Below are 25,484 nucleotides of genomic sequence, written 5' to 3'. Positions count from 1 at the left end.
ATTTTTGGTTTTAAAATGCATTTGCTGTTGGTCTATTAATCTCGGTCCTTAAAGATTTGGTTGATTTGCCACAAGTAAAAGAACCTTTAAATTAAAAACCTTTTTTCTCACTTTTAAAATAACTTCTTTATAATAAATTAGCCAAAAACTTAATATGAAATAAGAATCTCATGTTTTTAAACGTTAGCCCAAGGTGCATTTGTATACTTTTCACGCCTCGCTGCATGTGACTGACCCATCCTGAAACGATGATGTGTATGTGCCATCATCAAGCCGCAAATTAATTTTTAATTACTCAGGATCACATTAAAAAGCTGTTAATTCATCAATGAGCCAGCTGCACCCCCTGCACATATAACAGGCCGTCCACGAGCCACGCATAAACAATGTGCGCAATGCACTCCGATGACGTAGACAGATTCGGTTCCAATCTGGGCAACACAACAAACAAACAAACCTAAGGACAGACCTGACATTCCTGCAGTCAATCGAGGGCAATTTACGGTCCAGCCACTGCAGCTGAAGTCCAGATCAGACAGTGACTCCTATAACTCAGCTCGCCATGTGTGGGATTGCATGTGGAGCCAGCCAACAAGGGATCACAGCAGCTGTCCCAGCTAGAGTTGTGCACAGGAAAAAATTAATTAGGATTTTGAATTTAAAATTAAAGCACTTAAAACGTAATATGTCTATGGATTTGACATCATTTCTATCATGAAAATAGGTAAAATAATAATAAAAAAAAAAAAAAACTAAGAAATCAAATCAAATCATATCAGGATTTTAAATTATATAAGCGCTAAAGAAAAAACCACAATATGTGTACAACTGTAACACTTTTTGTTACTGTGCATTGCTTCCTCCACTCACTGCCCACTTTCAAACGGGCCACAGTGAAGCCTCTGCCTTGACTTTTATCTTGCTTTATCTGCGGCTATGCATCATAAGCGAGTCTGCTTTCCTGTTCCTGTCTTTTCCTGTCCCGTCCTGACCTGTCCTGTCCTGTTCCGTCCTGTCCTGTCCACACAAATCTCCGCACTCCCACAGATTCTGGATGGCTGGCTGTCGTTGCTGGTTATGCAAATTCCGATTACGAAGCTTTATCGCCGCCACAATCGCAGATCTCGGGCCCAGCAGCTGTCGGCCTGTCATTCTGTCGAGTCGAGTCGAGAGCGAGCCAATAAAGATCTCTGTTTTGACAGTTTGCACGTTTATTGGAGCTGGAACTCCCTCAGCCAAAACCCTCACCATCACCCAAGAACCGACGACTACCACCAGATGCCTAGGTCGCTAAACAGCTCCTCGGTGGTGGGCAGCTCGAAGTCCTCGTTGACCCACTCGGATCGGTTCTTGTTGGTTGCGCTCTTCTGATCGGTTGCTCCATACTCCTTGCGGTAGCCCACATCCTCGCGAAGATCCTCCTCGTCGTACTCCTCATCGTCGTCTTCCACTGCCTCCAGGGAGCTGCTCATATTGGTTTTACGCTTCGAAGGAGCAAGAGGCAAACCCTTCTCCCCCAGCATTCGCTGCATATTCCCAATTTCATCGACCTGCTGTGGCGGCGGTGGCTTCTCCTTCGTGGAGGGTTCTTCCGGTGCTTTTTCCGGGTATACTGCCACCGGGGAGGAGGCCAATCTGACAATCCGGTCAAAAAGAGTGGCGAAGTGTCGCCTAAACCTGCTGTAATCAAAACTGTCCCTGGATCCAGCGTTGGCATCCAGTAGTCCATGTGTGGACGTGGATTTTGAGCGGGTCAGCGGCCCAAAATGATGCAGCATATCGATGCCGGGCGCCATCGATTCCTCCCAACTCTGTGATAATTATTTTAGCTAATATTTTCTTTTGTTTTCCACATTTAATATTTAAATGTCTTACCAGTTCCGTCCAGTCCTCGATGGGCACACTCAGCACTGAGTTGACAACATTGACCACTCGCTCCTCCAGGTTCAATGCATGAATTATCCATTTGGCTAATGACACGGCGCAATTGAGGTCGCAGCGCTGTCTGAAATCGATAAAACGGTTGGAAGGATATTTCAGTCATTGCGTTGCAGAATACCGTGTACTCAAAAAATTCAGGGATATTCTTGTTGAAACGAAATTATTTTAAGAATACAACTATATATATACCTAAATAATAGTTTAAAAAGCAAAAGACGAAAGATTAAAAAAAAATAAACTTTATTCTATAAATTTAATATTTTAAGCTTTTTAATATTACATACTTTAAATTTAACATTTAACATCAATTTAAATTGATGGAATCTATAACAAAATATTCGTAGAAAATTATTAAAATCACTGCTAATTATTAGATGAACCACTTATAGACCAGTTGGTCTTAATAAATAAGTAAATAAATAAATAAATAAATACACAACTTATCCTTTACAAGTGCTGGGTATAAGCATGTCAATTATTTCAGTGGCTTTGGGACGTGGAGTTAGTGCAATTAGTGTGTGGGTAATTATCGAACGGCCAATATGTACCTACTTGCGTTCGTCGCGGCGTATCTCCACCAGCTTGTCGCCCTCCAGGATTAGCTGGTCGTAGTTGGACTCGATTTGCATGGTAAGGGCTTCCTTGGGCTCACCCTCAGACTGCTCCTGCAGTTGGCGCTGAAGAGTCTTGAACTGCTGCCACAGATCCTCCAGTTGGTCCTGCAAATAAATACGGAAAAAACCCTTACATTAATTAAATCCACCTAATTCCAATAACTTTTTGTAGTTTTCCCTGAATGTTTAGTGCTCCTGAGTGGCATACTGCACTATAGGAAATAAAATTAAAAACCCAAATTTAAAGCCTATAGAGACCTGTAGATTCCAAGAGAAATTAAAATTATTGCTATAAGAATATACTTTTTAGAGACACTTAAAGATGGGAGACATTGTGTAAAATTGGAAATTTCAACTTTGACGGCATATACCAAAGTATTGTTTTTTTAAGCAACCAAAAATTAAGTTTTTTTCAATTACTTGGGCTAAATAACTAAAAACGATGCCAACATTAGATTTTCATATCCTTAACTATACCACGGAACTCTTGAGCAATGTAAATTTGGCTGAAAAGCACCCAATTATTATGGAAAGGTAAAAAAATAAATATAGAGAAGTTGGATTTTGTGTTCCTGTTATTATTTTAAACTTTTTAAAGGTTTATTTCCCTAAAATTAAATCCCTATTTACCGTTTGCTTCCGAATGCTCTGCTGGGTTTCGTGGTGGACATCGATCCGATGGAGGATGGGCTGGGCGGGTAGGAATGGAGCGGCCATCAGGCGCTCCACACAACGATTGAGGACTCCGCGCTTCGGTTTCTTCTTGTCCATCTTGATCAGACCCGCTGAGCTGTCCAACTGGAGCGTTCGCTCCACAACGCGCTCCAGGATCATGGCGAAGGTCTCCACGTAGTCGGACTGAATGCGAATGCGATTGGAGTTCTTGGCAGCCACCACGGTGATTACTTCACTCTGCTTCTCCAGACCCGGACAGAGCAAATGGAGTCCAAGGGCATGGGCATCGCTCTGCTCCTCCAGGAACTCCCCGAAAAAGGTGGCCAGCTTGGGGGTCACATGGCGACTGGTTATGCTGTAGGTTAGCTTGATCCCAGCCGCCTTTTGGGGCTGGCAAACGCGATAGAACATGGACAGCGGGAGATTGGCGCTCTGCTGAATGACTCGCGGGATTCCCTGGAGAGGATTTGGGGAAGCATAATCACTTAGAAGAATGTAAGTGATGGCACCCCTTTACTCACCCTGGTACTCAAAAAGGAGGCCACCACTTCCACCTTGGTGCTGTGGACATGCAACAGCTCGGCAATATAAAAGTCCAGCTTGAGTTCCTTACTCGTGCCCGCCGGCACATCCACAAAGCTCAAGGTATCCTGACTGCAACGGACTCCGTTGGGCGTCTGGAACACCAGCTGCAGCTCGGCCAGCTCCGCCCTAATCTTGCAGCGCAGTAAGCCCTTGGCCGACGGCAACTCCTTGACAGCCACATCCGCCGGCACGTCCAACAGCAGGGTGTCCAGATCATCGCTAGCTTCCGTCTGGATGCTGAAACTCAGGCGCACTTGATCCGCCGCCTGCTGATTGAGGGCATCCATGTCGCGCACATCCACCGCCTCCTTGATCTCGTCCTCGAGCTGCTGCAGTTCCCTGTGCGCCTGGGCGAAACTCAGCTCCTCCACGTCCAGAGGCTGCACCTGGAACTGGTAGGGATCGGCACCGAGGTAGCCCACCTCGAGTTGACCCCGGGCGCCCAGCGTCACGATTCCTCCGGCCAGATTGTGGACATTGGAGCGCTGAATGGCCACCGGTGCGGGCATTTGGTTGGGCCACTGTGCCGCCCAAATGATGTTGGCCTCTTCATACAGATGCAACTTGGAGGAGTCCGAAATAATGGCGCTGATAAGGCGCGCTCCGGGCTCTAGGAATTGGTACCCAGTAAAAAACATGAATTTAATTTAAATTGTAGAAAAAGAATGTTCTATAACGCAACTACATTTCGATTTAAATGCGTATTTGTTTTAAAATAACGAAACCATTTCGATTGTAATCTGAAATTGTTCGATCGTTCCGAAATTATATATATAATATAAGTATATTACAAATCATAAGAGCAAAGTTATAACTTTTTTTCATACATTTGTTTTACATATATACTTCTTATACGACTTACATATGTATATACTAACTGCAATGGGAAACTTGTAACCAAATAGCTTTTAAGCTGAGAAACTGTAATGACGGACATGGCTAAGTCGATTCCCCTAGTGATGCTGATCAAATATGATGATATATGAAGAGACACTCACCCCAGTAGTAGCCCACCACGAAGCTGGTAAAGCATTTTGGAGCATAGTCCAGTTTGAGCATAAAGTTAAATCTCCCATTGTCGTCCAGTGAGATGAAGTTTCGCTCGCCTAGGATCATGATATAGGAACAGTTCCTAGGCAAAACAGTTCCATTAGAGAAGTGTGGCATACTTTCAGGTAGCGACATTCCAGCGATCATCCGCAATACTCACTCCTTCACTTGAACCACCCGCATATCGACAATGCCCTCGCCGACGCACTGCGTCCAGGTGGGCTGGTAGCTGCTCTTGGTGACCAGCGAGTGGGACAGATCCTGGTAGCTGTAGCACTGCAGATCCCAGGTGGCACTGAACCGAAAGAAGCTATCGGTGCGCTCGCAGTAGGCCACCGGAGCCGGAAGTGCCCGGTGACCAGGGAATCGGCACTCGTAGGAGATGCCATCCTGCTCATAGAAAGTCAGTGTGCCATCCAGATGGACCACGCAGAAGAACTCCCGACCCTTAACCTGGCCGAAGTGACCTTGGCAAAGGCCGAAGGCCACGCGCTGGAACTTGTGCTCCGCCTGCACCTGGAGCCGCAACTGGGCACCGTGGTCCGCCAGTCCTCCGATGGCCACAACATTGTAGATAACAATTGCGTTGGGCAGGAGAACGCCCAACTGATTGGTGTTCTCATTGCGAACATTTCTGCGTGATGGATGCAGCACCAGTTATAGTAGTCACAGAAATCCATAACTTGGAGCCATTGCAAACTCACCCACTGAACTTGCCGGCATACAACCCCAGGATGGGGGCCACCATCTGGGTCTCCAGCAGCAGGTCGGTGGCATCGAAGCCCCGGCGGTGCGGATAGTAGATACTCAGCTGCCCCGTCTGGGAGCCCACAATGATGTAGTCCTTCTCCTGATCCTCCAGACCAAAGCGGGCGCACAGCAGACTGGCCACGTCGTACTCCTCTCCAGGATCGGAGCACTGGGCTGACCACCAGCTGCAGACATTGAACAGCGACATGTTGCAACTGATTTGTGGAACCGTTCGACTCCAGTTTTGAGTTAGTTCCACATGTTGTGGTTAAATGGAAAACGGTTGCCTTGGAAACCGAATTAAGTATCCACCATAGGGCAACATGCAATAAGGGTACTCTTTTCTCCAATTATTACTACATATAACACAATATTGGTTTTTACATGTTTTTCTTTATTTGCGTTTGTTTGTTAATACTAGGGCATAAGTTATCGGTAAGGTAAATAAAAACTAAATGTTTATAGGTATGTATTTAGGGGTATTTATGTAGTATCGGATAGATCTGTATTAGATTTACGAATGTACATACTGCACTACGGGAACCGAGGGCTGAGACCTTAGTTAGCTACGATTTACAAGTTGAATTTAAAGCAGTTAGCCTACGAACTAGGCACTGTTTGCATTCGGTAAAACTAGGATCGTAAAATGAATAGATTACAACTAATTGGTACAATATATCTATGGATCAGTAAGAGTAGTAATACGGCGGTCATGCCTTCAGCTGATTGAAGCGATCCCATCGTCGTCCTCGTCAGCGTCTCACCTTCAGCTCATCATCCTCCAGAGCGAGCGGTTTGATCGAACGGATCGTGTCGATCGCCATTCGCTCATGGCTGTAAAACCAATCGACAGATATTGAGATCAATTTAGGCAATGACTGACTGATTGACTGACTGACTGATTGAATGCATGAGGATCGGCGTGGGATGAGCTATTGAGATTTGTTCGATCTTGAAATTCGAAAGGATCAGATTGATTGGCTGTTGACTGAGTTGTTGGTGCTTGATTTTGGTGTGCTTGTGGAATTTGAATCTGATTTGGTGTGTTGAAGGTGGCGGTGGCTGTGGCGGTGGCGGTGGCAGTGGAAATGATGCTCGAGATGCTCCGCCGGTGTCGTGGTCTGGCGGCCCTGCTCGAGCGTTATTCTTTCTCGCTGCGTATCAGAATCTTTTTTTGCACCAGCTTGCGTACCTGTTGCGTTGTAGGCTGCGATATGCCTCCCTGTTGCTGTTGTTGCTGCTGCTGTTGTTGCTGCTGCTGCTGTTGCTGCTGTTGCTGCTGCAGGCTGGCAACAGTGGGCAACGTGGTGGTCGTCTGCGTGATGGTCATCACCTCCGCCGGTCCAGCTGTGGGTCCTGCAATGCTCGTGTGCTGCTGCTGTTGTTGTTGCTGCTGCTGCTGCTGCTGCACAACTGCCAGGAGATTGCCACCTGCGGTGGTCTGCAAGCGGACGGGACTGGCGTTCTGCCGCTGATTATGCTGCAGTGCAGCGATCAGCGTCTGCTGCGTGGTCTGCCCTCCAGCTCCTCCAGAGGCGGCCACTTTCAGGGCACTGGCAATGCTCGGGCCACCGACATGGGTGCGCAGATTGCCCGCAGCCAAGGCCTGAGCGGAGGCAGCCGAAACCACCTAAGGATAAATGGGATTCAGTTAATTCAATTACTAAGGGAACTTTTCCGAGAGATAGTTAACCCACCTGAATAGTTTGACGCTGGTTGGGCTGCGACGCCACAGAGACGGGAATCACTCGACCCACGCTCGTCTTACCCAGCACCAGGTTGGTGGTGGCCAGGGTGCCCTGTTGGCCACTGCGCATCACCTGCTGGATCTGCTGCACGGTCACCGAATTGGGCAGCGACTTTGTGTTCTGGATGTGCAGCAACTGGGCCTGGACACTGTTGCCACCGGCCACCTTCTGCTGATGCTGCTGCTGTTGCTGCTGCTGCTGCGAGGCCACGGTGGGCAAAGTGCCGCCGCCAGAGACTGTCACTCCCTGCTGCTGCTGCTGTTGTTGCTGTTGCTGCTGCTGTTGCTGGGGACCAGTGGTCGTCACTATATTGGTGGCCGTGGGCTGACCACTGGCACTGACCAGCTGCGTCATCCGGCTGATCTTACGCGGCATCGTCAGTTGATGTTGCATCTGCAGATGCCGCATCTGGTTGGGCATAGTCACCTTTATCTGGCTGCCTGGTTTCAGCTGCGGCAGGGTCATATTCACGCTTCCCGCCTGCACAGCGGGATTTGTGGCCGACACCGTGACCCCGCCGGCGTTGACACTGCTTCCGCTAGCCGCAGCCGCCGTAGAGGCTTTCACCAGCGAGGCGATCTGCTGCTGGGTCACCTGCTGCTGCTGACCGGCCACTGGAAGTTGGCCCTGCTGCTGCTGCTGCTGCTGCTGTTGTTGTTGCTGCTGGGCAGCGCTGGTGGTGGTGAAGAGCGCTCCAGAGGCCTGCTGAGCCTTTTGGGCGGCCAGAATATTGTGCCGCTTCACCAGCAACATGTCCCCGGTGCCGGCAGTGGTGGTTGTCCCGTCGGCGGACACCACTTGGCGCTGCAACTGCTGCTTCCCGGCCGCCATCTGCTTGATGAACTGCGTCCTGGCCTGGCCGTGCATTTGAACGCTGCTAACCACATTGCCCGCCTGCACGGCGGTGGAGGTTCCCGGCATCCCGGCAACGGCCACCTTTTGACTGGTCACATGGGCGCTCATGTTGCTGGTCTGGATTATGGTGCCTCCCGCTTGCACCAGATTAGCAGTTGCGCCTGTCGTGCCGCCAGCTGATCCACCCGCCACCGCCTGAGTGGTCGTCTGCAACACCTTCAAGCTGCGCTGCCGATAGAGCTGGATGTGTGCTCCTCCCGGCTGCTGAGCACCCGGTATCACCGTGGTCTTTCCACCCTGCTGAAGGGCACTCACCGGAATGCCCTTTGTGGTCACCAGCTGGGTGGTCTGCGTGGCTGGGGAAGTGGGCACGGCTGCCAAACGGAGCTGCGTTTGGAACTGCGCCGGACTCACGCCCTGTCCCAAATTCGGCATGGACACAATGGACTGACCGCCGGCTGTGGTTCGCTGCTGCAGCGTATTCCCAGCCGCTGTCGACACAATCCGCTGGCCCCGCAACATGGCCGTGTTCAGGGTGGTGACCGCTGTGGTCTGGTGCTGCTGCTGTTGCTGCTGACTGGCGGTGGTGGTGAGCACAGTGCCCACGGTGGGCAGAGTGCTGACCGAGACCACCTGCGGCAGGGATTGCGTCTGCACAATGCTGCCCAGCTGCGGGGAACTGTTCACGGGCAGCGTTTGCGACGAGATCGATACGATTTGGGCACCGGAGCCGATCTGCGGTTGCACCACGGCTGGCAGAGTCTGCACTGGCGTGGTCAGCACCACACTCACGCTGGACTGTCCACCGGAAGCGGCGGCCGACTGTTGGGCCAGCTGTTGCAACTGGCCCGCCGTCAGGCTGGAGGATGTGCCCACAATAGTCTTGACCAGCTGCTGGGTGTTGGCCTGGCCCGCCTGGTTGGGATGCGTGCGCAACTGCTGCTGCGGCTGGTGGAGCAGAATGGCGGTCTGCTGGCCGGGCGACACATTGGAACTGGTCAAGTGCTGGATCTGGAGCTGCTGCAATTGACCGGCGGCGGGCACAGCCACCGTTGTCGTGGTGCTCGGCTGCTGCTGCTGCTGCTGCTGCTGCACCAGCTCCACTGTCTGTTGAACCGGCAGAGTTTGTTGAACCGTCGATACAGTGGGCAGTTGCTGCTGCACCACCTGCTGCTGCTGCTGTTGCACCTGCTGGACCACTTGTTGCTGCTGCTGCTGTTGCTGCTGCGGTGGAGGTGGTGCCGGCTGTTGCTGCTGCGTTTGCTGCGGCACTTGCTGAACCACTCCCACGCCAACGGCAGCCTGTGACATCTGCTGTCCACGCTGCTTCTCCCGAATCTTGTTCGCCTTCATGGCCGCAATGTTCTGCGGCGGCACCGGTTGATCGTAGTTCTGAATGCCGAACTCCTGCAGCACCTCCAGGTGCTTGGGGTTCATTAGGCTGGGAGCACTGAACTGGCGCTTTGGCGGCGGCGCCTTCTTCAGGTAGGCCGTCTTAATGCTGTCGAAGCGGGAGCGCATCGTCTTGTAGAACGAGGCGTTGTTGTCGCTTACATACATCTGGGTGGTTCGCAGATATCGCAGCGGACTCTTCAGGTACTCGGACTTTAGCGTGGGCTTAATCTTCTTCTGCTTCTTGGGACTCTCCACCACCTTGCCCTCCTCGCGTGGCTGAATGTGGGTTTCGTAACGCCAACGGCACTGCCGTGCCGAACGATAGGTCTTCGAACAGAAGTTGACCATTTCGGAGACGAGGTCCCAGTTGGGCGTCTGGCCCGGCGAGAGCAGCATGAGGCTGCAGGGCAATCCCTGCAGATTCACCAGCACGTGCAGAATGGCAATGTCCTCGAAGACGCCCCACTCGGCCATGGCTTCCGGTTCGGTGAGGGGTTTGGCCGGCAGTTGGGGTTTCAGGCCTGGAATCGGCGAGTTCGGCTTGAAGCTGCCGCGGAATCGCTGGCTCTTCAGCTCGCGACGCAGACGGGCCAGCTGCGGAGTTGGGCGATCGAAAAGCGATCTGGGGGGCACGTAGTTATCCTCCCGGCGCATCTTATTTGGCCTTCGGCTGCCATCGTACCCAGCGTCGGTGCGCGAGCGCTTGTGCTCCTTGCGCACGTAGACTGGCGGCAGATCCATCTCGGCAATGGGCTCCAGCTCGTACATGAACGACAGCGAGTAGTCGATGTATATGTCATTATCGTCGTCCTGCGGCGGCGTGGGTGGACACCACATCTAGTCAAGGGATCACAAGAGATTAGAACTATGAGCTTTGACTGGTGAATCACAAACCCTCTAACTTACCGGCATCTGTTCCATGGTGTTGCGCGATATCCAGACCTGGACCAGAAGTTAGCCAAGAAAGTTAAAGAAAAGAATAGACGTTCCACATTATTTTCAAGATATAGCAACTCTGTTTTGGTGTTTAGGCTTAGAAACTATTTTTTATTGAACGTATTGCTTGTAATTTGAGCTGGTTCAAATTTATGGCGTTGTAGCTTTCATTCCGAACAATTTCTATCTTTCGTACGGCGCATAGAGTTAAGAGGGAAGAAAAGGTAACTTAAAAGGGATTCGTAGACATGGACAGAATACTTCGAACTGTGATAAGACAATCGGATTGTAATTGCGACACCAAAACAGAATTCTACATGTGATTTGAGAAAATAATATTTAACAATCTTTGAATGATTTACGCTCATTCTTTTCCAACTTTCTGCTTCTAGTGAGGAATTGTTATTCTTTTTCTTTGGATCAACGCACGAAATTAGTCCGTAAATAAAAACCACAACGTCTTTTAGTTTTGTTTCAGATTTAGCTTTGTTTCGGTTTCTTTTCTTTTTTATAGGTATTCTCTTGTTACACAATCAATGGATGTTTATACTTTTTAAAGCATACGAGTTGAGTTCTGTTTTATTGGTTAGTCAATCTATGCTCATAGTCTTTAGATTGGTAGTTATTCGTTTAAGTTAGAGTACAAAATAAATTATAGAATGCAAAAATATTTAACAGTTATATAGTATACCTAGGCTTACGAACTAAAGCAGTTCCGTGGGAGGAGAGTGTTCGTTCTGCGTTCTCGATTGGTTTTTTTTTGACAAACATATTTTAACAACAACAATCGAGGATGTGGTATTTTTGATGCTTATGGTCGAATTTTGGTTACTTTAAGTTTACCCTATGTACAATCTGAGAAGTCTTACAAAGCTAACCCAGAAGTCATTAGCTCCCCGGTGACCTATATCTATGCTATCCGCTACGCTATATCATGGGCCTACTGCCCCTCAAACAGTCGATCAATCGCTTTGACCAAGTTAAGTTGAATTTGTTATTCTAGACTTTCGCATTGGTTCCGCCGCCTAACTAACTTAGCTCATATGATAGAAGGAAACTCGTTACAGTCTATAAATACTCGTTTTGTATCAATTGGCAGCAGCCACCGCCTGGCAGTAGTAACATCCCGCGGAAGGACCCGTCTCCCTGCGGACAATTCGTCGCCCACTAAAACGCACACAGCACACACAGCTGATAATACTGACTGAGGGATGAGCGTGAACATCATCACCTGGTTGCTCCGGTCGCGGACGCATTTAATCCCGAAACACCACTAACAGCTGGCGAGGAATTAGAGCCGCCGGGAGCAGCGGCAGGAGTGGATCTGAGCATCACCCTGGGCGACTTGGTTATCCACCGATGCAGGGTATTGGCATTGCTGATGGATTTGTTTTGGGTGTCCTCCCGCTTTACCGGCATTCTCTGGGCCACTTTGCGCCTCGGCTCGCTCTGAGATTGCTTCGGCGTGGACTCGTTCCTAGGAGTCCTTCTGACGCTTTTATTGGCACCGCTGCTTCTGTTCAATGTGTTCACCGCTGGGCTCATGTCAAGGGTCCACAGATTTATCTTCACCGAGCCGCGCGAACGAGTTCGTGGCGTGTGTCCAACAGCTTCGCTCTCATCACTCTTATCCGAATGCTGTGGTGGCTCTTTGTGGACCTCCGCTTTGCCATCGTGTTGCTCATCCGTGTCCGACTCCTCGCTGACATTGTAGTACGTAGAGCTAGTCATGGTGGTGTCCTGCACCTGATCGTGTGCATCCCAGCCATCCAAGCTGCCGGCTTCTTCCTCTCCATTACCATCGGCTGTGCCGTAAGTGGAGCTAGACTTGACCTCCGCCTCGGAGTCCTCGGTATCAACATCAATCGTTGCCCCTTCATCGGCTTCTTCTTCGTCGTCGTCGTCGTCGTCGTCGTCATCGTCATCATCGTCGTTGGTTTGCGATTCATCTTGCGTGGTCTCTTCTTCGAGCGCCGAGCCAGCTGTCTCCTCCTCATCCTCATCGTCCACAGTGGCAACTGCGTCATCGTCTTCGGAATCTTCTGCGGACTCCTGCTGGTCATCCTCATCCTCCTCATCTGGCTCACTGTCATCATCCATATGTTTCAAAGGAACTGCAATGGTAGCCCTTCTCTTCAGCAATTTTCTGCGTGTTGCGGCCACAGCAACACTGTCTCTTCGCCCCCGTTTGGTTGGGGTTGTCTTTACACTGTTGTTGCTTGCCATTGCATTGGATTTGAGAGGCGTCTTCATCATCTTGCTCATGGCGATATTGGCCGATTGCCTTTTGGGACGCTCTTCGGTGGCCAAAGAGGAATCCTCTAGAGCAGATGCGGCTGCAGAAGCAGCCAAAGCTGTGCGTGTTGTCTTTCTAGTGGGCGGTGTTGGAACAGTGGCCATGTTGACCGCGCCCAGCGAGTGGAGACGGGTGTGCCGCCGCACCGTCGTTGCGGCAACTGTACTCTTGAGCCCCGTCGTGGACCTCTTGTTGTTACTACTGCTTCGGCTACTGCTGCTGACCCCCATCCCCACCCCCACCACCGTCCTCTTTCCTGTGCCTAATCCTGACCCCACGGGAGCACTCGAATTGTGGCTGTTCTGGAGATTACCCCGAATCGGAGCCGATCTCTTACTTCTGCCGTTGCTACTGTTGCTATGGCTACTGACACTCCGGCTTAGCTTCTGAGCTGACCGGCTGCGATTTGCCCTCACCGCTGGTCGCTTATTGGAAGTGGAATCTTGTTTGGTATTAACCTGATTGCTTGAATCCTTGCGACTGTAGGTAAGCATCTCCTCGGCTTCAGTTTCCTGCTTGAGCAGTTCCTCCTCCTTGTGCATGGCCGCCAGTCTGTTGGCCTCCCACTCGCGTTTCTGGGCCTCCAGTTCGGCCTCCGCGGCCCGTAATTGTTCCGCTGTCCACGCCGCTCCAGTGGCCTCCACAAAGCGCATGGCATAACGCTCGATAGGAGAGAGCTGTGTAATGATAAGAACGTGTAAGTCATTAGTATAATGATTCCTTTCAAGGGCTTCTTAAACACTATAATCACATTCGAAAATGTTAGACGTTGAGTGATACAATCGTGGCGTGGGTTATGTCGCCTCAACTATGTCTGAAGGTCTGCTCCCCGGAGAGAGTTTGCTCTTGGCAATGCTCGCATCATCGAAACCGCATTGAAATGCGAATTCCAATATATGTTGCAAGTTATGCCAAAATTGTACAGTGTTAGGAAATGTTAGACGTTGAGTGATACAATCGTGGCGTAGGTTATGTCGCCTCAACTATGTCTGAAGGTCTACTTTCCGAAGAAAAATTGTTCTGCGCAATGCTCACTTCACCGAAATCGCATAGAAATGCAAATTTTCTGTATAAAATGCAAGAACTGCAACAATTTCGAAACGAAAACCTTCTAACTGTGGTAATGATCAAACACTTTAACAGGCACTAAATAATCCTATGTCAACTATCTTAGTTGTCCATCAACTTACCTGCTTCACCAAGTTCTGCATTTCCAGATCGGCCTTGCTAAGTTCCACCTGAGCACCTCCTTCCGCGTTCGCCTCTTCCGTTGCAATTGGAATGTTCTCGTCGAACTCGGCCAGATCTGCAGCCACCTCGGCTTTGGCCGTCTTGGTGGCCTGCACATCCTGCTCATCCTCGGCGGCGGCCAACGCGTGCTCGAAGGCGCGCAGAGACTGTTTTTCCGTCTCCACAATTGTCGTTGCCGTGTCGACAACCGTAGTGGTTGTCGTTGCCACAATCTTGTCCTTGTTCTCGGTCTTCTCCTGACTCGTCTCGTCCTGCTCGCTCTGGTCCATCGTAAAGAGATCCTTGATGGTGGAACTCTTGAAGAATGTGGTGGTGAAGTTGCCCCCTTCGATGGCCATGTCGCTGAGCATCCGCTTTTGGTTTGCCTTCTTGAGGATGTTCACCTCGATGGTTTTTTCGGAGACAAGTCGGTAGATGTGGACATCTCGTGTCTGGCCAATGCGATGACATCGATCCTGGGCCTGCGCATCCATGGTGGGATTCCAGTCCGAGTCATAAAAGATCACAGTATCGGCACCAGTCAAATTGATTCCCACTCCACCAGACCTCGTGGAGAGGATGAAACAGAAGATTCTTGTGTCGCCATTGAAGCGCTCCATAAGTATCTGGCGCTGTTCCACCCGCGTGGATCCATCCAAACGAAGATAGATGTGGCCATGATAGTTAAGGAAGGCCTCCAAAACATCCAGCATCTTCGTCATCTGAGTGAATATCAGTACCCGATGCCCTTCAGCCTTCAACTGTCGCAGCAAACGATCCATGGTCTGCAACTTTCCGCAGTCGTACTGAATGAGACGCGGATCCGGGAACTGTGTGGTCATTGCCGAAATGATTGGATGCAACAGTGCCAGCTTTGGCAGCAGGGCCTGACCCACAGTTTCTTCGATTTGGCGTTCACACTGCCAGTTCGTCGATGAAAGGTTCTGCACATAGCGTCGAATTCGGGGCGCACACACGGGAGGAACATAGATTACAAAGTTGGCAAACAGCGGCTTTAGATCTGCGCATCTTTCTTCGTAGCTTTTTAGCAAGTGGTTCAGTGACCAGCCATCCCGGTGCAACATTGCCGTGCAGCAATTGGCATAGCCACGCGTCTGCCAGGTGGATCGCTTTAGCGATCGCGTCGCCTGCATACAGCGCTGAATAGCTCCGCGACAGTCCTCGCCGTATATCGGAGTGGCATCGTTGCGCCGACGATTCACCATTGCCATACGTTTGAGGGAAGCCAATCGCTGCTCCTTGCGCATCTGAATCAGCTCCTGCACCTTGTAGGGATCCTCGGTTTCAGTTTCCTCCTCGGGCTCCGTTTTCCCATTGGCAATGCTTTGCTTTTGTGCTGTGCTTTTTACATGCGTTGCTAGATCCTTGACAATGGGGTCCCTTATCAATTGCTGGGCAGTGGTTGGAGCAGCAGCCACTGTTGTTCCGGAACTCGTTGTGGCCGCCGAGGCTGTGGTTTTACTCGTCAGTGTCAGGCGGGCTCCTGCTGCTCCGGAATTCGTCGCCGGTGTGAGGTAGAAAAATGGCTTGCCATCCTGCATCGTCTTTGCTACTTTAGCGGGCGTTGGTGCGTTTATTTGCGAGCGTGCCCCCAGCAACTTGGAGTTGCTGAGTACACTCAATGCTCCAGTAGGAGAAGAGGATGCGGTCGATGAAGCTGTTGTCACCACACTGTTAATCACCACTGGCTTCAGTGCCATGTTCACAGGGTTAATCGAGCCACCGACCCTTTTCAAAACCCTACCGCTCGGTAGCAGACTGCGCATTGGCACAACCTTTGAGCCCTCCATCCGCATGGCCGGACTGGCTCCTACCCTCACCGCATTCAGCTTGATGCGCTGCGCCAACTCGGCACTCCGCACGCGAATGTGAAAGCGGTATTTTCCGTTGGGACAACGGGGAGCCGGTTGGGGTGCTGTATCGATATCCTCGATAAGCTTTCGAGGCGGGGCGAGTAGGCGAGATTTGTGCGAGACGTAGGCGGTCATAGTTTGCTCCAGATGCAGTAACAGAAGGTTCACCGTCTCTAGATTGATTTGCTGCAACGATAAGAGTATGATCAAATTAGTTGATTTACTTATTTCTCAATATATCTACAAATTATTTTCATGAACAATCGAATCAGACAAATGCCTCGCAAATGCGAACATCCTGGGAAAAGTTTACGACTCTCTCCAAAATAGATTAAGCCCAACTATCAGTGACAGTTTAACATCATTTTCAACATTTCAAAAAAAAATCCGGGGGAAATGGATTGGGAGGACACTTCTTTGACTCACCGTGAACGGATCATACTCCATTATGTCGGAGACGAGACGCGGCGTGTGGAATGTAATGCCCGCCATTTGAAATGGCGAAATGGTGGGTCGCACCTCGAACATGTTCGGGTGATTGCACACCTTTCGCAGTTGCATCAAAACATTTATCACGCTCAGCAAGTTTCCAGTTTGCAGGGTTTCCCGAGTTCTGTAGGAGAAACATAAATTGGATGGTAAACAATATGGCTTTTATGAAATCCTTAAAAATGAATACTTACTTGGAGCGACTCATGAAATCCTCGTACAGATAGCGCTGGCGATTCGACAGACGGCACATGACCACATGCTCATACTTCTTTGGCATCTGTTTTTCCACCTCCTTCTTGAGGCGTCGAAGTAGGAACGGACGAATCACCTGCACGGAAGAATAAGGGCAATATGCTAATTACTGCGCATTTAGTTTGAAATTATGGAATATGTTATAAAAATATGGTGTTAGGGGCGTTTTCAATGTGAGCAACATGGTGTGAACTTGACCACATGGATAAGACGCATCTCCTTTATCTGGCAAACTGACAAATTGTCATCACATGAGGCTAAATATCAAAGTGACACAGAGTGCGTTTGCATTACGGTTATAAGTCCAGAACTTTCTCTTACAAAAAGATTGTACACAAAGTAAACGGATTAGAGCTAGCAAACTAAAATCACATGCTATTGTGTGGATTTTTTTGGCACACATCTACGATTTTCAAGAGCATTTAATAGGCTGGCAAGAAAACGCTTTTAGGTGCAATGGGACATACTTTATTTTTGAGTGTGAAATGCGTTTTCAATGTAATCACCCTTAGACGAGCTTGACCACATGGATAAGACACATCTCTTTAATTTGGCAAACTGACAAATTGTCATCACACGTGGAATACAAAATGTGACACAGAGTGCGTTTGCGTAAACTATTTTAACCATTCTTTAGTCTCTTATAAATTATGTTCACAACGTAAACGGATCAAAGTTATAAAAGAACTAATATCACTTGCTATTGTAAAGCTTGCTCTTGCACACATCTACGATTTTCAAGAGCATTTAACGGGCTGGCAAGAAAACGCTTTTAGGTGCTTTTAGGTACTTTATTTTTCAGTGTGAAATGCGTTTTCAATGTAATCACCCTTAGTCGAGCTTGACCACATGGATAAGACACATCTCTTTAATTTGGCAAACTGACAAATTGTCATCACACGTGGAATACAAAATGTGACACAGAGTGCGTTTGCGTAAACTATTCAAACCTTTCTTTAAATTCTTATAAAGGATGTTCACAACGTAAACGGATCATAGTTATTAAAGAACTAATATCACTTGCTATTGTAAAGCTTGCTCTTGCACACATCTACGATTTTCAAGAGCATTTAACGGGCTGGCAAGAAAACGCTTTTAGGTACAAACACTCAAAATCATTTATAGTCAGCGGTATGGAATTCTGCTATGGAAGAACACAGAAACACTTGCAGCTGAGCCTTGCTCTGGCACACATCTACGATTTTCAAGAGCATTTAATGGGCCGACAAGAAAACGCTTTTAGGTGCTTTACAATCCCAAAAACCTTATCTTAGTTTCACTGCTATGCTTACCTTGTGCAAACGCGTTATCAAAGTCTCGTTGTACTCCATATTGCCCTCAATCATGCCCGTCATTGGATTGGAGAACCATTCCTTAAACTCGCGATGCGATGAGAAGACATACGGCATGAGGAAGTGCATCAGGGACCACAGCTCCATCAAGTCGTTCTGCAGTGGGGTTCCAGTCAACAACAGACGTCTATAGAAATAATGGAAAAGTACTTGTTAAATCAAATGTCGTAGAGGGCTTTTTGGTTATCTGTCTCAAAACAGGGCCACAAGCATTCTAGGGCAGGTTAGTATGCTCTGGTTTAGTATGCGGCATTATAGCGAATTTAATTTTAGCACCTAAGCGTAGTCGCCATGCTAGTTTAGCAATCGCATGGTTACTGATTTTTGATGCTGGCCGGCAGGCAATGCAATGCAATGCACTCCACATCCCCTTATACTAACCTTTCGGTGGAAAAATTAAGTAGCAGCTGCCAACGCTGCGACTTGAAGTTCTTAATGTTCTGCGCTTCATCCAGAATCAGATATTTCCACTTTTTGCGGCGGAAGCTCTGCTGATCTTGCACCACCAGTTTGTAGGATGTGATGCACACATGGAAAGCATTTGGCTTAGTCCAGCCCACTCGCTTCAGTTTGCGCTCCTTCTGGGAGCCATAGTAGGTGAGTATTTTGAAGCCAGGGCACCACTTCTTGAACTCCATTTCCCAGTTGAGCATCACAGACGAAGGCACCACAATGAGGTGAGGTCCCCAGTTACCCCTAGCGCAGGCGAGATGGGCCAATAGAGCAATGGTTTGGATCGTCTTCCCCAGACCCATCTCGTCGGCCAGGATGCCATTAAGTTTACGCTCGTTCATTGTGACCAGCCAATCGAGTCCGATGTGCTGGTACTCACGCAACGAGTGCTTTAGCAGGAAGGGGACTGGCGTAACCACATTGGTGGAGGACAAGGTATTGCCCTTGGGTTGTAGACTCTCGGCCAAAGCGGCTGCATCGTTTAGCATGTCGTCCTTGTTGCCGCTTGCTCCTGCTGTGCTGCCGCTTCCAGCAGCTCCACTAGTAGGGTCGGCATCCGTCATCAGACTCTTGAGGCCGTCCTCCTGTTCGTCCTGCTCCTCCACATCAGTGTCAGTTTTAATAGTGGAAAGATCTTCTTCATCCTCGGTATCTTCACTCTCGTCTGTGGAGTCATCGACAGCCGTCGAATCATCATCAGAGTCAAGCTCAGGTCCACGAGGCGCCAGCTTTCTTCGTTTCGGACTAGGCGGCTGGTCACTTCCTCTACCAGACTTGTATTTCGCAAGCAGCTGCTCGACTGAGAGATCGTTGTCCGCCTCCAACTCATCGATCTCCTTTTTGTGGTCAACCTCCTGTTCGGCCTCTTCCTGCTTACTTATGGTATTCTCGTCATCATCACTAGTTTCTTTTGCCTCGAACTCGCTGTCATCGCTGTCATCGGGAGATTCTGTCTTAATGGCCGAGCTTTGCTCCTCCTGCATGAGCTTATCACGATTCTCCAAATAGCCAGGCGGTAGGTCGTTGAGGAAATCATTAAAGTCCATCGTAGACTCCTTGGCCAGCGCCGTCACCTCGTCTTTAACATCGGCTGCCTCTTCTTCGGCCTTGGCAATGGTCTCCTCATCGTCTTCGGAGCCAGACTCAGGTCGGAAATCATCTATAAAGAGGTAGATATTGCAATTAGAATTGGTTTTAAGCTTAAAAGACGTAATAAACTAGAAGTCAAAAGCATCAGGCAAATGCCTCGCAAATGCGACCATCCCAAGGTAACATCGAAGTGTTCAAAAATAGACCACAACAACGTTTCAGTGTGTAGTTTATCATCAAGTGCTTAATTTACAGGAATGTCGTGTGAAAGATTAACTCACCATCGGACTCACGCTTCGGCGAGGTAAGACGGCTGGAATTGAGACTGGGCGTGTCCGCCACACTCTTGTTCATGCCTTCGGCCAGTTGCTGTGAGAACTTCTCTGTCTGGTCGACAATAAAGCTGAGATGCTGGTCCAAGGCCTGCTTCCGTTTCTCCTCAATCTTCGTCTGGTGCTTGTACTCCACCAGCTTTTCCACATTCGACCAGAAGCTCTTCACCTCGCGCGCAATGAAGGATGCCACTCGCCTTAGCTGCAGCTCTTGGGCCTTTTCCGCGCGCTGAGCAGCAGTGGCCTTGTCCTGGAAATACTTTTGCACCATCTTGGCGCACTTCTTGGCCGCGTTCTTCTTCCACTTGCGCTCCTGTGCAAAGTCGGCCGCCAGCCAGACCATCTCCTCGAGGAGGTAGTCCCAATGGGCCTTGGGGCGGCTGGGCTCCTGCAGCTTGGGCAGGCGCCGCTCAGTCCATAATCCCTCTCGCTGTAGTTCCGATATGCGCTGCATCACATACACCTCCTGTTTGGCTTTGAACGAGAACTCCTGCGCCGCGCTGTTTGGTGTGCCAGAGCCACCGGCCAACGCCGGACTAAGCATGCTGCCGGAGGTGGGAGTGCCGGGCGTGAGGACTCCGCTTCCGCCCAGCGCTGCCGGACCATTTCCGGTGTAGAGTGGTGTGGGTGTGCCGCCGCTGCCTCCTCCTCCTCCACCTCCTCCTCCTCCTGTTGAGGTCGATGCGCCTGCAGCATTACTCTGACTTTGTGGGCGTCGCAGCGCCGTTGATCCCACTGACGTATTGCAGGGTAACAGCGGAGTGCCACCTTGGAAAAGAAGTCATAGAAACAGAAATTAGTACAATGAACATTTATCTGAGGGACGGTGGTAAAAGATCAACTCTTGGCATGCTGAAAAGTGCATTAAGTAGGAAAGAGCTACCAGGAAAGCAATAATGAATGAATGGAATAGAATAGAATAAACATGATAATCGTTTGCGAATCGGTAATCGGTTGCTAAACGAAAGATGTGGGAACTGCATGCAAACTTAGTCTTAGTGTGGAGCCCGAATTCAATGCGGCAGCTGTTGTAAAATCGCTGCCACATGGATAAGCGAAGCACCGCCTTACTCTAGCAAGCTTTCAAATTGTCATCACATGAGGCTGTAGATCAATATGACACAGAGTGCGCTTGCCTATCCCGCCCGAATTAGAGATACAGATACGGATAGTTAAACGAGTGCAGCTTAAATTGGACCTGATTCATTCCTGGGTCCAGGTCACTTGCAACTGCGACAATTGCTCTGGCACACATCTATGATTTTCGAGAGCATTTAATCGACTGGCAAGAAAACGCTTTTGGGTGCATTTTCCGGGATCGCTTGTAGTCAGCTATATGGATACCTGCCATCGAGTTAGGCCGAATCACTTGCAACTAAGCTTTGCTCTGGCACACATCTACGATTTTCAAGAGCATTTAACGGGCTGACAAGAAAACGCTTTTAGGTGCTGGATATAACTAGGCTAAGACTAATGATTAAGCATGTGGATGAGTAGATGGCTGGGTTGTTGAGAAAAGAGCCCAAGTGGTGTAATGAGTCCGTAAGATCGACGCGTTTTCTAATTTGCTAAGTATGCTACCTTGCTTACAAATCAACGCAATCAATAAAACAATACATTCATCAATTATTAATGAATTCAAACTGAAAACAAAGTATTAAGCAGATTTACCAATCCAAACTAAGGGCAATAACACCAATTCTAGAAAACACTTTACAAATTGAAAACATAAGTTTTATGCACATCAATGCACTACTTTGCTTGGCAAATGATAAAATGCTTCAATAGTTAACACACAAACTGGTTTAAATAAGAATGGAAATCAAAACAAAAGAATTTTAGCTGTGAAAGATTTTTGATATTTTTTGTTGTTTGCGAACGATAAGCACCTGGCACCAAAGGTACAGAAGGATTTCCTACGGCAGCAGGAGGAGCAGGTATTTGACCGAAGACCATACCGTGACGACCTCCTAAAGGTCTACCGGGTATGTGACCTATATTATAACGATAACGATACAATTATGGTGAGTTGAAAGTGTGTGCGTTATAGGAGGATGTAGGCAGCATTAATGTGGAAACAGAAATCGGAAAAGAAATAAATTCGTAAATAATAAACAGCAGTACGGGTTAATCGGTTATATGGTTATGCTTGTGTTTTAGTAGGTGTGTGTTTGTGTGATAAACTAACAAAATAATCTTTGCATTTTGTGAGTTTAGTTAGCTTTTGTTGTAATTTGTATTAGTAATGCACAATATTTGGCGACCACAATATAATATCGGTATAACATTATAAGTTTTTAGTGCAGGACGTGCGTTGGCAGTTGGCGCGGTTTTAGTTTCAGTTTCGGAGTTACAGGAGTTGGTATGCAGTTGGCTAAAATGTTTGCATCGATTTTACAATTTGAATTTGGCATAAATATTGGGACGAACATAACAATTTTAAAACAACGAAAAATACAATTTTGTTTGGTCAAAACAAACACAACAGAAACACAAAAGTCTTTATAACAATGAGAGAGATCAGAGTATGCGATTATGAACGCGGTGAATTTACCTTGTTGTGTTAACTGGACAACGGCAGCGGGTAGCTTTGTTGAAATGGCCACTGGTGTGGCTCCAACGGCTGGGATTTTGATCTCCGCCTCTGGTGGTAGGACATTACTAGCCTCCGACGCGCTCCCAGTTGTGGTAGTGGCGGTGACACTTGCAGCAGCTCCTGAAACTGTGCTGCTTGCGTTGCTTGTGTGTTGTGTTGCTGCGGGACTTGAGGTTGTGTTGCTGCCAATCTTGCTTGGCACTTGAGATTGCGAATTCTGTAAACATCGAAATCCGAGTTAGTATAAAATTGTAAACTTGAATAAAACAGAAGCTTTTATGTTTCATTCAGACAAATGCCTCGCAACTGCGAACATCCCTTTAAAAACCAGAATCAATCAAAAATAGATCGATTAAGGCACTCAGTTTGTTTCTAACATCATAATGATGGATCTATGTTCTCAAAATTTCTCAAAGGATTCCTACCGTTTTTACTGTATTATTGAAGATGCTGCCCTCCACTGGAGCTGGCGCCGTCGTTCCTGTGTTGATTCCGCCGACCAATGAAGTCTCCACAATGGCTGCCTGTTGAGTGGTATATTTTTGGGCTTGATTCTGTGCCGCAGCTGCTGCTGCTGCCGATGTGCTCGGCTTATCCTCGTGTATCAGCTGGTCTATACGATTTGCATTACTGTAGCTGATGAACTGCGGGGTTGGTGTCTTCTTGCGCCACGCAGGGTAGTCCATCATACTGCCGCCGTTTTGTAGGTAAAAGTATTCGGACACATTTTCAAGATGCCTGGTGATGGAAACAGAAGTCGGTGATATGGGTAAAGTAAGGAGTATCGAAGGGAAACACACCTTTCCTTAAGATTACGCAAGATCTGCAACTTCTGCTGGAGAATGCGCTTCTTCAGGGCATTCAGGTCCTGCAGGGCCGTTGATGAAAGCCCACCGACCTCGCTGCTGGAGGCCACCGATGCTGGGAGCAGAGAGCCCACAATGTTGCTGCTCCCGGCTGTACCAACAATGCTGGTGGCGCTCGTTCTATCCTCGCTGTTGTCCAAACGCTGACGCTTGGCCTGCGGCGGCGAAACAGAGGCTTCTATGGTGCTCGTGGTGCTGGAGGAGGCGGATGGGTTGGTGTGGGCGGATGCTGCTGCTGCTGCCGTTGCCTCTGTCGTTTGCTGTTGTTGTTGCGGCAAGGGCGACAGCGGCACAGGCAGCTGCGCACTGGGCAGATGCTTCTGTTTGCTGCTGCTTGCGATTCCTTTTGCTTGGGTCGCAAGGTGATGGTGATGATGGCGGGTGGCCGGCAAGGCTGCTGTTGATCCTGCTCCTGCTGGTTCTGTTATGGTCGTTGTTTTGGCTGTCGAATCTGATTTTTCCGTTGAATGTGGAGTTACGCGGTCTGGCACAGCAGGAGGGGCCGGGCTGAGCCCTTCATGCCCCCCTCCTGCTGAATTACCTTCATTCATGTTTGAGACATCTGCAAGAACAACAAAAACAAAGACGGAAGAGGGGTATGAGTTCCCAGTATTATTTTGAACTGACAGCAGTTGGCGGGAAAAAAAAAGAATAGTGCTATTTCGAGCACATGTTTCGTTGATGCAGCCCTGGTCAGACTTTAGAACCCATTAATTTGCATAGACTATGATTTTACCATTTGCGCTGCGTAATATCCACTATCAACAGTGCTGAACAAATAAATTCATAGTCATCTTATAAAAAAAAACGCTTATCACACAGAATGCACCCCTTGAAAACCAAGGAAATGCAACCCTGCGTCTTGGTTTTTTTCCATGCCTATCACACACGCGTTATTTTTCCGTCTTTCGCCAGAGAAAAATGAAAACCCAATATTCTTTGCACAACCTTTTCTATTGTCGCCAGATTTTTTAAATTTTCACCAGATTTCAACGCTCAAAATAAGCATTTCACACATACACGAGCGAAGTGCCGAATTCCGGCTGCTAGAACGGTACAACTATACACATTGACATGGCGGCGTCGCTTCTTTGTGTTGGTGTGCGCGTCGATTCTACGCGCGGCAGACATTTTTTTTCACTTCTTTCGTACCTCAGACGGGGAGAATTTTAATCACAAGATATCAGCATCTCTGCACGGCATCCGAGCTTGAAAATGTTGCGGATGCGTTGTGGAAAATGTGCCACACTCGTTGGACTCCAATCGACACCGAATTTCTTGCACATTTATTGGAATATTTTCTGGCAGAAGTGCGCGAGCACGTCCGCTCGAGTTCGAAACAACAAGAAAATTGGTGTGACCGTTAATGTGGTGAGCAGATATGCCAAAGCAGAGCTGTTTTGGTGTAGCCCTCGCGCAATGCTGATAAAATGCCTACTTTTCAGAGTTTTTTTTAATCACCTGATACTGTGGTTTCCTTATTAAATTGTTTGCGAAGAATAAATTTAACCAAATTTTTGTTCTTATATTGGTGATTTTGGACTCTTCTTTTCAATAGACAAATGCATGCCTTAGTTAAAATTTCTAACGTACCTAAAGAATTCATTTCCTATCCAGTACGTACTTATATTCTTATTTAGCATTCCTGGGCAAGTAGATACAACCATGTACGTTTGAGTTTTCAATAGAAACTATCAATACCGTTTGGGAGCTCAGCTTAAAATCAGGAAGCCTTAAACTTTTGCAATCTTCTTTTTATGGGTGTACGCAAATTAAATGGGAAAATCCGCAGATCGGGCGTCAATATAATTTTTTTTGTGTTTTAATTTTTCCAATATAATTAAAAACAAAAATACCTATTCTCGTTAAAAAAAATTGTAGGAAATGAAATTCGTGCCATATTTAACTACACATGGTTTATTAGAAAGTTGTTATATATAAATCAGACTTGAAGTCAAGTCTTGACGCTATAACTTGAACTCGATTTTTTTTTTAATATTTTCGCAGTTGCGAGAGAAAATTGAAAGTTTCGAAGACTGTTAAGCGGATTTCTTAAAATTCTTTAGTAAAACGTGACCTACAACAGGATATACCTTTTTATCT

The 25,484-nt window shown here is 48.2% G+C and overlaps 2 protein-coding genes and 13 non-coding genes across 18 annotated transcripts; all 15 read right to left on the bottom strand.

The window, feature by feature from the left end:
- Window positions 1-1,193: 1,193 nt before the first annotated feature.
- Window positions 1,194-5,825, bottom strand: LOC108145206 (protein PTHB1). Its single transcript, XM_017270447.2, has 8 exons — window positions 5,570-5,825; window positions 5,026-5,499; window positions 4,814-4,947; window positions 3,752-4,425; window positions 3,186-3,686; window positions 2,494-2,660; window positions 1,876-2,005; window positions 1,194-1,811 (listed from the first exon to the last, which is right to left on the bottom strand). The coding sequence occupies exons 1-8, from the start codon at window positions 5,821-5,823 to the stop codon at window positions 1,269-1,271; spliced, it is 2,877 nt and encodes a 958-aa protein (XP_017125936.2). The 5' UTR covers window positions 5,824-5,825; the 3' UTR covers window positions 1,194-1,268.
- Window positions 5,826-5,988: 163 nt separating this feature from the next.
- LOC108145212 (helicase domino) lies at window positions 5,989-24,744 on the bottom strand. 4 transcript variants are annotated; one of them, XM_041707791.1, is made up of 16 exons: window positions 24,534-24,744; window positions 23,316-23,943; window positions 22,941-23,253; window positions 22,474-22,732; window positions 21,809-21,913; window positions 19,869-20,687; window positions 18,427-19,657; window positions 17,986-18,172; window positions 16,633-16,769; window positions 16,376-16,562; window positions 14,036-16,135; window positions 13,304-13,522; window positions 10,520-10,555; window positions 7,313-10,450; window positions 6,808-7,245; window positions 5,989-6,449 (listed from the first exon to the last, which is right to left on the bottom strand). In XM_041707791.1, the coding sequence occupies exons 2-16, from the start codon at window positions 23,930-23,932 to the stop codon at window positions 6,444-6,446; spliced, it is 9,792 nt and encodes a 3,263-aa protein (XP_041563725.1). In that variant the 5' UTR covers window positions 23,933-23,943; window positions 24,534-24,744; the 3' UTR covers window positions 5,989-6,443. The 4 variants fall into 4 exon arrangements, with proteins under 4 accessions (XP_041563725.1, XP_017125941.2, XP_041563726.1 ...); XM_017270452.2 differs by having other exon boundaries at window positions 5,989-7,245; XM_041707792.1 differs by lacking the exon at window positions 21,809-21,913 and having other exon boundaries at window positions 5,989-7,245.
- On the bottom strand, window positions 16,211-16,320 carry LOC121466943. Its single transcript, XR_005977105.1, has one exon. It is a non-coding gene; the product is annotated as a small nucleolar RNA Me28S-Am2589 (small nucleolar RNA).
- Window positions 16,844-16,983, bottom strand: LOC121466951. Its single transcript, XR_005977113.1, has one exon. It is a non-coding gene; the product is annotated as a small nucleolar RNA psi18S-841/snoR66 (small nucleolar RNA).
- LOC121466957 lies at window positions 17,020-17,149 on the bottom strand. Its single transcript, XR_005977119.1, has one exon. It is a non-coding gene; the product is annotated as a small nucleolar RNA psi28S-3316 (small nucleolar RNA).
- On the bottom strand, window positions 17,169-17,306 carry LOC121466954. The gene has a single exon (XR_005977116.1). It is a non-coding gene; the product is annotated as a small nucleolar RNA psi18S-841/snoR66 (small nucleolar RNA).
- On the bottom strand, window positions 17,342-17,474 carry LOC121466955. The gene has a single exon (XR_005977117.1). It is a non-coding gene; the product is annotated as a small nucleolar RNA psi28S-3316 (small nucleolar RNA).
- On the bottom strand, window positions 17,492-17,629 carry LOC121466952. Its single transcript, XR_005977114.1, has one exon. It is a non-coding gene; the product is annotated as a small nucleolar RNA psi18S-841/snoR66 (small nucleolar RNA).
- Window positions 17,665-17,797, bottom strand: LOC121466956. The gene has a single exon (XR_005977118.1). It is a non-coding gene; the product is annotated as a small nucleolar RNA psi28S-3316 (small nucleolar RNA).
- Window positions 17,811-17,941, bottom strand: LOC121466959. The gene has a single exon (XR_005977121.1). It is a non-coding gene; the product is annotated as a small nucleolar RNA psi28S-3316 (small nucleolar RNA).
- LOC121466944 lies at window positions 19,725-19,833 on the bottom strand. Its single transcript, XR_005977106.1, has one exon. It is a non-coding gene; the product is annotated as a small nucleolar RNA Me28S-Am2589 (small nucleolar RNA).
- LOC121466950 lies at window positions 20,915-21,056 on the bottom strand. The gene has a single exon (XR_005977112.1). It is a non-coding gene; the product is annotated as a small nucleolar RNA psi18S-841/snoR66 (small nucleolar RNA).
- Window positions 21,094-21,227, bottom strand: LOC121466960. Its single transcript, XR_005977122.1, has one exon. It is a non-coding gene; the product is annotated as a small nucleolar RNA psi28S-3316 (small nucleolar RNA).
- LOC121466958 lies at window positions 21,240-21,370 on the bottom strand. Its single transcript, XR_005977120.1, has one exon. It is a non-coding gene; the product is annotated as a small nucleolar RNA psi28S-3316 (small nucleolar RNA).
- Window positions 22,796-22,903, bottom strand: LOC121466945. The gene has a single exon (XR_005977107.1). It is a non-coding gene; the product is annotated as a small nucleolar RNA Me28S-Am2589 (small nucleolar RNA).
- Window positions 24,745-25,484: the final 740 nt, after the last annotated feature.

The sequence above is a fragment of the Drosophila elegans genome, unplaced genomic scaffold, assembly GCF_018152505.1.
Source record: "Drosophila elegans isolate 14027-0461.03 unplaced genomic scaffold, ASM1815250v1 contig_183, whole genome shotgun sequence".
Classification (NCBI taxonomy): Eukaryota; Metazoa; Arthropoda; class Insecta; order Diptera; family Drosophilidae; genus Drosophila; species Drosophila elegans.
Note: the sequence above shows the minus strand (reverse complement) of the source record. Positions and strands in the feature narration are given on the sequence as shown.